This window comes from Ziziphus jujuba, chromosome 3 (genome assembly GCF_031755915.1).
Source record: "Ziziphus jujuba cultivar Dongzao chromosome 3, ASM3175591v1".
In the NCBI taxonomy this organism is placed as follows: Eukaryota; Viridiplantae; Streptophyta; class Magnoliopsida; order Rosales; family Rhamnaceae; genus Ziziphus; species Ziziphus jujuba.
Window position 1 is genome coordinate 28,145,419 of NC_083381.1, and position 12,270 is coordinate 28,157,688.

A 12,270-nucleotide genomic window follows, 5' to 3' on the forward strand; every position below is an offset into this window, starting at 1 on the left:
AAAGCTCTTTTATTAAAAAATAAAAATATTTGGCAAAAGCCAATAATTACTTATTGATTAAAAAATAAACTTTTTTAGGCTGTTTAAGAGAAGTCCAAATTTTAAGTATCTCTAAAAAAGCTTTTTTTTTTTTTTTTTTTTTTTTTACTTTATATGAAAATTTAATAAGTATTTAATATGAGCATTTAATGCAGTTTTTTTATTTACAACTAAACACTTATTAACTTTTTAATAAATTTTTTTTTTCAAAAAAATCTAGATTAAAATTCTATTTTTATCAACTATATCAAATGGATTTTAGTCACGTTTAGCGCTTGCCGCCAAGAGAAAGGAATGGTTTCCTATTATTTGGGCTGGGCTCTTGATATGTACTTTGGGCCTTTTGACTCTAGTAGAATGCATTGATCTTACAAATGGGTCGGATGCTATTGGATCTGTATTTTGCGCTGTTTATAAAGACCCAGAAGGTCATAGGGACCCCGCTAGACCCAGTCGACGCGCCGATCATCCAAAGGATTCTCAATTTCGATTAACATTGGAAAATCCAGAAACCTGGTAAGAAAATCGAAACTCTTCCGATTTTCTGCTTTCGAATTCAATATTGTTAAAAAAAAATTCTGGGTCTCGGCTCACTTTTCGTGCTTTATTTGAGTTTTTCTTCATTCAAGGTCTGCAATGGATGTTTATGAATTTAGGTATAATTTACTGGGTTTTGGGTTTTGAATCATTACGTACAATAATTGTTCTGTGTATCTGGGTTATTTGATGCATTTTTTTTTAAAATCAATGTGGCGTTTGTGAAGATTTTTTATTGCTAACGTGGGATGTTAATGGCTTTTGATGATTATTGTTATTATTATTATTTTTTTCTTTGGATTTCTGACGGTAATTGGTTAGGATTTAGTTTATTTGTGGTATTTCAAAGTCTTTAGTTATGTAATAGCTTCTTCATATTGCCACTTTTCACCTTTAAAAAGTAGAATAGATTTTGAGGAGGAAGCTTTAGGTACTAGATTTTAGAGGGCAAGTTCATTAACTTTGTAAGTTGTTTACTTTGTTGGATCTTTTTAGTTGGTGGAAGCTTTGATTTGTTTTCTTAATTTTCCCTTTGACGTTTTCTATTACAAATTATTTGGCTGCCAAGAAATGAATGAAGTTCATTTTCCTGCCATTTATCATTGTTATTATTATTCTAGTTTTCTTGAGCGTAACTAGAGCTTTGACTGATTCTGTATATATGTATATATACATATATACACACAAAGAGGCTTCAATGAAGAAGTTCTCAACTTTTTAAGTTAATGATAGGTGGGCGCAATCATGTAGAGCCCTTGAATTTGATAAGTGATAATATGTTACATCAAATTCAAAGGTTTTAAATGATTGGGTCCTTCTTGTATATATATAATCAGCATTTCCCTTCAAATGATTATAGTTTGCACCTTTCTGGACTAGGAATTTTGGTCCTCCAATCCGGAACTAAAAAATAAAAAAGCAACAAAGGGCGAAAAATGGCAGCTCCTTCATCTTCATTGTTGTCCAAGGTGGGACCCGCTGTCAAACGTCAAGCACTTAGTATAACGGAAACTGCAGCCTCTAGAATACACAACCTTCTCCAGCAGCGCCAGCGTGCTTTTCTTCGGCTCGGGGTCAAGGCTCGCGGCTGCAACGGCTTATCCTACACCCTTAATTATGCTGGTTAGTTCCTACCCTCTTGCATTCGTTCTATTCGTTTCAGTTTTAACTGCTTGATTTAGTATTCAATTATCCAGGTCTTAAGCTTTTATCATCATCATTATTATTACTATTATTAGTTTTTATTTTCCAATTTCTTCTTGTGATGTTGCTCAAAAATTATGTTTTCATGTTTGAAGAGAAATCTGAATTTTGAATGTTTGTTTAGAAATTTTAGTTGTGAAAATAGTGATAAAAGTTTTAGGGAGAATCCAAGCTAAAGTTGGGCGAGTGGGTAGGTGCTGGTTCCTTACAGTTATTTTTCTGCTAAATTATCAGCAAAAACAATGAAAGTAAATAAATAAATAAATAAACAAATAATATTAGGAATTTGTAGAAAGACTGGTGGAAAAGGCTGTTTGAAGAATGTGTAACAGTAACTCAAATCGTCAAGGAATCAAAGTTTGATTTTTCTTTAGTTTATTGGTGCGCTACACAAAAGGAATAGCTCCATGAAATCTCGAGGCTACTCTGTTGGATGCAAATCCCTTTATTAATATGTTTGGCCACATGGTGTCTGTGATTTATTGTAGTCAATTATACTTTTACATGTTTTGCATTGAAATCTCATATTTCAAGCTTCCCTAGCATCGTATGATTATGTTTTCTCTTAACTGTCAAGCTGTCAAATCTAAGAAGAAAACTAGGGGTAGTATTACATCTTGTTGGGTTCTGTCTTTAATCTAGTTTGGGTCAGTAATCCGCATGTTAATTCAGTTCTGGTGATCGAGGGCCTTAGATTGCAGTGATTTGTTACTTAATATTGAGTATATGTATAGACTTCAGGTCACACTTGTCATCTGAACTTAGACCCATGATAATACGTCCTATATATCCTTTTTCTCTTGGGTTATAGCTTCTTACTGATTCGTTCAGGGTGTATTTGGGGTAGGGTTGCCAAAGAGAGAATTACAACTCTGTATTATATTTCTGTTTTAGAGGAATTTGTTGCCACCTTAAGAGTTGACTTGGGCTAAGGGTGTTTTATGTGTGCTTGCCATATTTTATCTCAATTTCTCTATAACAATTTTTGATGTTCAGATGAGAAAGGGAAGTTTGACGAGTTAGTTGAAGACAAAGGTGTGAAGATATTGATTGATCCGAAGGCCCTAATGCATGTTATCGGAACGAAGATGGATTTTATTGATGACAAACTCAGGTACCTGCATGCCTTGGGTAAAAGTTGTGTCTTTCATCTAGTTACATACACTTACACGTGGTGATACCTGTAATTGTATAGCATAAACCAACTCACATATTGACCATTTATGAGCGGTTTAATTGCTATTACTTGCTTACATGGTTGTTGATGCAATGTTTTTGGAAATTTTTATTTTTATGGTATTTATTTACTTTTTACACCCTTCCATTGTTGGATTACAATGTGTGTGAAATGAATCAAACTTCTCCTTTGCATTTTACTCTCGTGACAAAGATTACTTGTTATGCAGGTCTGAGTTTATTTTTATTAACCCGAATTCAAAAGGCCAGTGTGGTTGCGGAGAGTCCTTTATGACAACAAGTAATTCAGCAGCTACTAAGCAAGGGGGTAGTTAAGAATAATAGCAAACCCACTGTTGAATTCTAGCACCTGGTAGTCTTGAAGGACCAAAGTAGGAATACTGAAAATTGTTGACAAATGGATGAAGATATCTCAAGTATGTACTGGTTATAATTATGCCAAATCTGGGTATGAAGTTATTACATTTTCACCCCTCCCCCCTTCCTCTTTAAATTAGAAGTGTCATGGTTGTTTTCTGGCAGCCGCCAATATGATTGAACAACATCTTTTGTTATTAGAGCATCTCTAACAGCCATGTGACGAAAATAAAAGGAAAATTAAAGATAGAAATAGTAAATATTTGTTTGTATCCAAGGCTATTCAATTTGCTCAATGTTGTAGTATTATCTTACAAATAATTGTAATGTAAAGTTCCATTTCTTTTTGTTTCCTATTATTTGATGGTTACTAAAATATCTGCAAAGTTCCAAACTCTCCACTACCAATATCCAAACTCTCCACTACCAATACCAAGTCCCTCCTAGTCAATGTTACAAGGGTTACTTATCTTATATATTTGCACATTCATTCTTTGAAAAAAAAGAAAAAAAAAAAGGGAAATTAATCCCAAATCATGAAATCTTATAATTTTAAGCGGATAGTGTCTTGTACTGGTAAGCAATCACATTGTAAAGTAGTAGTATGAGAGAGAAAACTATCTAATTCAACTATAAAATTTTCCAGTTAAATTAAATTAAAAAATAAAGATTAGACATGTGCTAGCTAGCTACTTTACTAATCATGAGAGGGTTTTTTTTTATTTTTTTTATTATTTTATTATTTTATTATTTTATTATTTTTTATTTTTTTATTATTGTTGGTAAATTACTCATCTTGAGGGGTGGTGCCACAAAATATAAACAACCTAAGCTCCATGAATTTTTGTGTTTGATACATGCATTGAAATACATTAAATATATTCATACCATTACAGACAGGATGTTTTGCAACTGAAATAACTATAACCAACTTGGAGAATCATATTCTAGATATGGGATCATTGAACTCATTTTGTATTCATACATATATCCTAGGCCCTGACACCATTGGGAACCTTATACTGATAATTTCTTGTTTTTTTTGACATTTCACCAAACCATATTCGATGCAAACTGAAATCAGCAGACAAAGAGAAGCCTTTAGCCAACTGTATATCATGGGTGCGCGCATTATGACTTATTATTCCATTTTGATCATATTTAAACAATTTGCACTTGGCATCTTTATTTAAAGGTCTTCAAACTTAACAACTTGGAATTAGTTCAGACTTCTTGATTCCATGCATTTACTCTCTCTCTCTCTCTCTCTCTCTCTCTTTCTCTCTCTATTTTATGGGACCCAAATAAGTTAATTAATGTTTAACTAATCAGGAGCTAATGAGAATGATGAACCAAAGAAGTTTATGCATGTGACAATGTGAAAAAAAAAAAAAAAAAAAAAGAAGAATCCGTCAAGGAACTGAAGTAAGTGTTATGATTAGATTTAGAATAAAGAAAAGTATCAGAATAGGGATGGATGTACAAGTACATTGTATCCAAGTGGAGTGGCATGCATTCTCTTCCATATTGGTTATTGTAAATGCATGAACCTTATCATTATATGAAAAGGTTATGTTGTCTGGACCATAAGAAAACTAACAATTCGATTACCAACAAAAAGAAAACACATCTCTATGAGAGTTAGATGATATAACATTATTTTTTTAGATAATGATTTCAAATTTGATCTCCATTATTATTAAAGAAAAGAATTAAAAAAATATATATACATATATATATATATATATATATACCACAAAAAGGAAAAGAGGTTTTTGCAGAACGAACCCAGTGGCATAGCCATCCCATTGTGCCACTGTTTCTTTTTAAACAATGGTTTCAAACTTGAATTTCTTCGACGAACAAAAAAAAAAAAAAAAAAAGAAGAGAAAATTGAAAAAGAAAAAAAGAAAAAGAAAAACAGAGGGAAACTAACAATTTATAGGACAACAACTTGAATCCCATTGGAAATTCATTTTCTGGGAAGTGGGCCCATTATCCCAATGTTTTACCTTATTCTTTAATTGTTGGGCTTCCATCTTTTGGGGCCCATGAGTAACAATATTATAATATAGATTGCTAGTGCATTTTCAACATCTCATGTGGGGAGGTTTGCATGTTCAAAATATTGTAATCCCACTTAAATATTCTTCAAAAAGAACAATTAATACATTTTCTATTAAGTTTTCTTAATAATTATAACAAGGAAAAATAAAATAAAATTGTAATCTGTGGAAAAAAAAAGAGTGAGCAGCAGCATCAGACATAAAAGAATAAACATACAAGAATCGACACCCTAAAGCTAAAAAGGTAGTATAGTTATTTTAAATAACGTCCATTTAATTTATTTTGCAAAGTTTTATTGTTTGCGTATCCCTCTATTCTTAAAACTATGGGCTCCAATTATTTCATAATTCCGTTCATCTATCATTTTCTTACGTAATCTTATATTTAACAAATCCAACATGGGAATATTCGTCTGACCAAAATAAAAAGTGAAAAACAAGGGTATATTTGGACAAATACAAATGCCTAGGGGCATCAATGGCCTTTCCATTACTCTATTAATTGTTTAAAAAAAAAAAAAAAAAACTCTCCAATAAATTTATAAAGGAATTTTTTGACAGAAAAAAAAATAAATGGTAAGTTTTTATTTGTAGAAGATTCATTAGGGTTCGACATACTAAATCAGCAATTTAATATTTCTTTGATTTTTTCTCTCTCTTTTCTAGTTCTTTTTTAATATGAAACTTTTTCTATTTGAAATGAAAATATCATGAAACCATTGCCAACAATCCAACTTTTACCCATGAACAAATTTTATGAAACCATATTTGTTTCTCTTTTGCAGCCCCAAATCATTTTTTCCACCCTAATCTATGAATATTGAATTGTTCCAATACACGATTGCTTCAGTCCGTCTATTTCTAGAAATCTCATAAATAGTTCTACTTGTTTTTGTTTGGTTTGGTTTTTTTGTTAAATTTTTGGTTTGGTTTAGTTTGGATTAGTTACATACAAAGATGATAAATTTGCATAGTTGACTTTGGAAGTGATACATGTATGAAGCAATGCAGAGAGTAAATTGCCGTGTTGATGGTTTTTTAACAAAGAGAAAATGAAGAAAAAAAGAATAAAATAAAATAAATCATTTAAAATATTACATATCATTAATAAATTTTATTTTAAACAAAATCTACATCAACATCAATATTTTCCAATCTTCATATCACATATACTCCAACAAATTAAACCATTAGAGATGCTATTAGCCTTTATATTAATTTATCAACAATTTAATTTTGTCATAAGTGAGCTCGTGCCATGCACATGCTAGTAAGTTCGTGAGTTGCATAATGCATTGCCACTCTCACTTTATATTTTATACAAATTCATATTTTTTTATTTATTTATTCTCAAAATAATTATAAAAAACTATTCTAAGTTTGTATATATATATATATATATATTTTAAATGTTGGGATTTAAAATAATGTGTTATTCCCTTCAACAGTAATCTGAAAAGGCGTTTGGAAACGTTTTGGCTGGCTTTTGCAAAGAGTTGTATGGGTTACAACTAATTACCCTTTTTTATTTTTTATTATTCTTCTTCTTTGTCTTTTTACTTCAAATTTTAAAACTTCAAATTTTTATTTTAAAACCAAATTAAGTTACAATAATTTTAATTTTATCCAAATTTAGTAATTTTAATTCGTGTTTCATTGACATCCTTCTTTGTTATTGCTCTTTCATATATATATATATATATATATATATATTTATATATAGATAAAAGGATTATAAGAAAAAAGGTCTTACATTTTCATTCTAAAATTTTTATCCATTGAGGCTTTTTTGCTTATATAAATTACTATATATTTTTTTGGCCAACATAAATTAAAATATATTGTGTATTACTGATTGATTTATCACTTTTATATACTGAAACCTGAATATAAATATGGTTTTGATTATTGATTATGATTGAAAATGTATAAAGCTCGTATGTTTGATTGGAGAAGGAAAAATTTTGTAGCTATTTTTTATATAAAAAATATTAGATTGATGTATCATTCCAATTTATGGTGAATTACTTCGTGCATGCTTGAATCCGAAATTTGGAGTTGACGACATTGGTTGACTATCTCAGAGGACATATATAAGAAATTGACATAACAATAATAACATTCTATAAAAGGTTTCTAAAAATATACAAATATATAATTTATTTGTAAAATTCACCGACATATAACAATTATAAGAATAGTTACTTAAAAAGGAAATTCTAGTGATGAAAAAAGAAAATTCTAGATGGTTGATATAATGGAAAATAGATAAGTATATTCTTTTTTTAGGTAAATAAATAGGTTCTTGGAAAGTGAATGTTATGTGTTTGGAAAAGTGAATATTAATTACCATTCATGTTCTTCAATCCAACCGACCCAAACTCATGGCCAGCACTCTCTTATCACGAAGGATATATATATATATATATATATATATAAGGACAGCTTCCATTATTTCTCTCTGCCTCCATTATTATTAACATCACTTAATACCAGTTTGGAAGGTGAACCCCATTATTGATGAATTATTAATATCCCCTTCTAATTTTTTTTTCTTTTTTTATTTTTTACTTAAAATATTAATCTTCTTGTTTAATTTATATTTTATTTTATTTTTTGTTATTTATTTCATAATTCAGCAAATTAATTGATTTAATTTAATTAAGAGTGTCATAAATATAAAATGAAATGAATTATGTGAGGTGATGGTGTATGCGACAATGTAGGGCCAATGTTGATCACGTGGCAGACAGCATCCGGTTCACCTTCCACGTGGGTCCCAACCCAAAAGAGCTTAAAGAAAATATTTAGAACCTAAAAATCTTATTGACTATAAGAAGGTTCTAGCAATATTTTAAGTTTTTGGTTACTGATTTACATAATTATTTAGTTGACATTTCTTGGATTTTTTTGAGTTAGGCAACGTAGTTGGACATGTCCAAGTTCCTAGAGAGTATTTTTTTTTTTTTATAGTTTTTTTAATTATTATTATATAACAAACGCTTTGTGATTAAGTATTAATTTCTTTAATTGGTAATCCATTATAAAATTCTGATAAACTTTTAATGATAATCATTTTTAATAATCACAGATTTCAAACTCGAAATTGGTCATTTTACCAATATCTTTGTGTTCAATTTAGTTGAAAAATGTAATTGTAATATAAGTAGCTAGATTTGTGGAAGTTTATATTTATAATTTAATTAATAAGCATTAACCAAGTAACATTGCAGTTTTTTTTTTTTTTTTTTTTTTTTTTTTTTTTTTTGGGGTTGGGGGGACAAGTGAGGCTGTAAGTTGTAAAGCTAAACATGATATTTTTATTTTTGCCACATGCAATTAGCATATGCTGATCGATATTTCAATCCAAAAATTTAACACAGATCATGAACATTACTATTTTTTTTCCCAAACCTTAATTAATAAAGTTAGATTTGACATTATTTATTTCTAAAACATTAAGGTAACAAATGAATGCATAGAGAGTTTTATATATTTAGTTTTTAAGAAAATTAAAGAAGTTTTTGCTTTTGTAACAAATTGATTTAAAGAGAAAACTTTTGCACAATAGATATACTTGTATAATAAATAAATGGTTTTAAGAATCAAAGATATAGAAACTTGAACTCCTTGATCTACGATATAAATAGGGTGGATTTTGACATTAGACAAAAATAGTACAAAATGACCTTAAAAGAATTGACAAATTAGGCATATATATATATATATATATATATATGTAACTTTAGACATTATTGATATGCATAAGTTAACAACAATTCATAATATATTATAACTTCAAATTGAATTTATCAATTAAAGGCACCACCCCTATGATCCTAATATATATATATATATATATAGTTGTACAAAAAAAATATTAAATATTAGATTAAAATAAAACAATTATAGGCGGTGATTGAATTGGAATCACACACGGTAACAAAAGTCAGCATCCTTATCTCCTTCTAATACGTATCAAACAATATTCACTGTCCCCCATGCAAAAACGCGGCTCCTAGCCCCTAGCCATTTCGCCTATAGAGATGTCCCTCTTCTACTTTTATTTTTGTTGTTGTGTATCACCGGTTATCACTAGCCCTAAATTTATAATGATTTGACGAATGATTTGAGTTTCAAAATTTTCCATTTCTTAATAAAACGAATGCATGATCTTGTAAATGTAAAAAAACATACCACTAGCTATTCTATTTTTATTTTTATTTTAGTTATTTATTATTATTTTTTGGGTGTAATATGCCACTAGCTCCACCTAATTTGTCCTATGGCTTCCATTTTAATTGTCATGCATTAACATTATTTCTCTGTTTGGTCAACTTAACTACTTTTCTCTCTCCTCTCTCTTTTTTCCACACTGCACAGTAGTTGGGTCAACCAGACAACTGATTTATTATAAATATTATTATTAATCAATCTTCATCTCCATCTCTCTCTCTCTCTTTCATGTATATGAGAGAGAAACAAACTCAAAAGCCCTCCAAAACTAAAACCTTCTCTCTCTCTCTCTCTCTCTCCCCATCAGAAAAATCTCACTCTCTTTACTTCTCTATCTCTTCTTTCAGCCATGGAGGAAGACGCCCTTTTTCCATCCGATTCAGATCTAGACCTCAGCTTTACCAGCTGCACTTCCATAACCACCGACCGTACCTTCGCTTGTTCCAGTGCCCGTACAAGCTTAGCTCGAAGCAGCTTAACTCTCAGCTTCAACGAGTCCCGTCTCTCCACCACAACCACCACCACCACCACCTCTACCACCAACACTCCTCCTCTCCATTCTCGTCCCCACCATAAGTGGGACCGTCATTGGTCCGCCATCAAAGCTGCCACGAATCTTTCCTCCGACGGCAACCTCCATCTCCGCCATCTGAAGCTTCTCCGCCACCTGGGCACCGGAAATCTCGGCAGAGTCTTCCTATGCAGTCTGAGAGACTACGACCAATCGAGCTTCGCTCTCAAAGTCGTAGATAAGGATTCTCTAACCAATAAGAAGCTCTCCCATGTCGAAATGGAATCCCACATTCTTTCGATGCTGGACCACCCTTTTCTTCCTACGCTTTACGCTCACATCGACGTCTCTCACTATATTTGTCTTCTCATCGATTACTGTCCCGGCGGCGATCTTCACTCTCTTCTCCGGAAACAGCCGGGTTGCAGATTGTCCGTACAGGCCGTCAGGTTCTTCGCCGCGGAGGTGCTCGTGGCGCTCGAGTATCTCCATGCTATGGGGATAGTTTATCGGGATCTGAAACCTGAAAACATTCTTCTTCGCGATGATGGCCATATCATGCTCTCGGATTTCGATCTGTGCTTCAAAGCCGACGTCGTTCCGATGTTCGAAAACCGAATAGTAAACAACAACCGGAGCCACAGACGCCGGTGCAGTTGTTTCGGTTCGGAACACCGGAGGGAAGAAGAGGAAGAAGACATGGTGGCTGAGTTCGTGGCTGAGCCGACGACGGCGTTTTCAAGGTCGTGCGTCGGAACACATGAATATTTGGCGCCGGAGTTGGTTTCGGGAACCGGTCATGGCAACGGTGTTGACTGGTGGGCTTTCGGGGTGTTCATCTATGAGTTGTTGTATGGTACAACACCGTTTAAAGGTGGGAGCAAAGAAAGCACCCTGCGCAATATAGCATCAAGCATGCAGGTTAGGTTTCCGAGGGTGGAAGAAGAAGGGATGAAAGAAGCAAAGGATTTGATAGAAAGGCTCTTGGTGAAGGACCCGAGGAGGAGGCTAGGATACGCCAGGGGTGCGACGGATATTAAAAGGCACCCATTTTTTGATGGAATAAAGTGGCCGTTGATTAGAACTTACAGGCCGCCTGAGGTTCGTGGGCTTATGAGGAAGAACAAGTCGCACGTGACGCACGTGACAGTGGTTTCTTCCAATGAAAAATCTCAGAAGAGAAAGCGATTGTGGAGGTGGTGGAATAAAGGAGTTGGTTATTACATGAAGAACAAGAATTCAACGTACAATATTCATAGTAATAGTAATTACTATCAATATGCTAGTGGTTGTAATAAAAGTAGATTTAGAAAAAGTGCTTAAAATCCCATTTGGGTTAAATATGTATAAAAGAGAGAGAGAGAGAGAGAGAGAGAGAGAGAGAGAGAGAGAGAGAGAGAGAGAGAGAGAGAGAGAGATTTATAAGTTTTTGTTTTATTTTTTCTTTCTCCTTTTTGGGAGTTGAAAATCGATTAAAAGTACTTTGTAAAATATAGAGAGGATAGAGGAAAACGGCTTTGATGTTGTAATTTTGAGAATGTCGATCGGTCTGTCATTTTTTAATGTATATGCATCATGGATATGGATTAAAGATATACGTTTAGACTTATAATAAATATTTATATGCAGTTTCTTGATGATGTATAAATGTGGCTTCATGTTTTTAAACAAGATCAATGTGTATAATAGATATATACATATATTCATATATTTTGATCAATATTTATATGTTTATGTCCTATTTTATCACCGGATTTTGAATTTAAGAACAATAATAGTATGTCTCTGCAGGGATAACCATTGTTTTCTCATACATTAATATGATTTTGAATTATCATACTTTCAGTGCTTAAAAAAAGAAAAAAGAAAAAAAAAGAACAATATAATAATAATTTTTGCTTAAATATTAACAAATTAAATTAAGCGTATGGTATAATTACACTTATTTTTATCTTTTAACGAATATCAAACTGTGGGAGAAATTTTGATTTTGTTTTTTTCGTTTTTTTTTTTTTTTTAAACCTTAGGTTTGATAACTTAGAACCAGTCAACTATAGATTAAACATTATTCCACATAACTGTATGACTGAATAATGTAGTAGAAAAGAAGACCGGTTGTCAGAA

At 31.8% G+C, this 12,270-nt stretch overlaps 2 protein-coding genes across 4 annotated transcripts; both read left to right on the forward strand.

The window, feature by feature from the left end:
- Positions 1 to 413: 413 nt before the first annotated feature.
- On the forward strand, positions 414 to 3,692 carry LOC107423317 (iron-sulfur assembly protein IscA-like 1, mitochondrial). Of its 3 annotated transcripts, none has more exons than XM_016032857.4 (4): positions 414 to 555; positions 1,456 to 1,698; positions 2,776 to 2,893; positions 3,186 to 3,692. In XM_016032857.4, exons 2-4 carry the CDS (start codon positions 1,512 to 1,514, stop codon positions 3,289 to 3,291), a joined length of 411 nt encoding a protein of 136 aa, XP_015888343.1. In that variant the 5' UTR covers positions 414 to 555; positions 1,456 to 1,511; the 3' UTR covers positions 3,292 to 3,692. The 3 variants fall into 3 exon arrangements, with proteins under 3 accessions (XP_015888343.1, XP_015888344.1, XP_024931784.1); XM_016032858.4 differs by having other exon boundaries at positions 446 to 555; positions 1,436 to 1,698; XM_025076016.2 differs by lacking the exon at positions 414 to 555 and adding an exon at positions 562 to 695.
- A 6,184-nt stretch (positions 3,693 to 9,876) lies between these two features.
- On the forward strand, positions 9,877 to 11,673 carry LOC107423320 (serine/threonine-protein kinase WAG1). The gene has a single exon (XM_016032861.4). It carries the CDS (start codon positions 9,985 to 9,987, stop codon positions 11,467 to 11,469), a length of 1,485 nt encoding a protein of 494 aa, XP_015888347.3. The 5' UTR covers positions 9,877 to 9,984; the 3' UTR covers positions 11,470 to 11,673.
- The last annotated feature ends 597 nt before the right edge of the window (positions 11,674 to 12,270 follow it).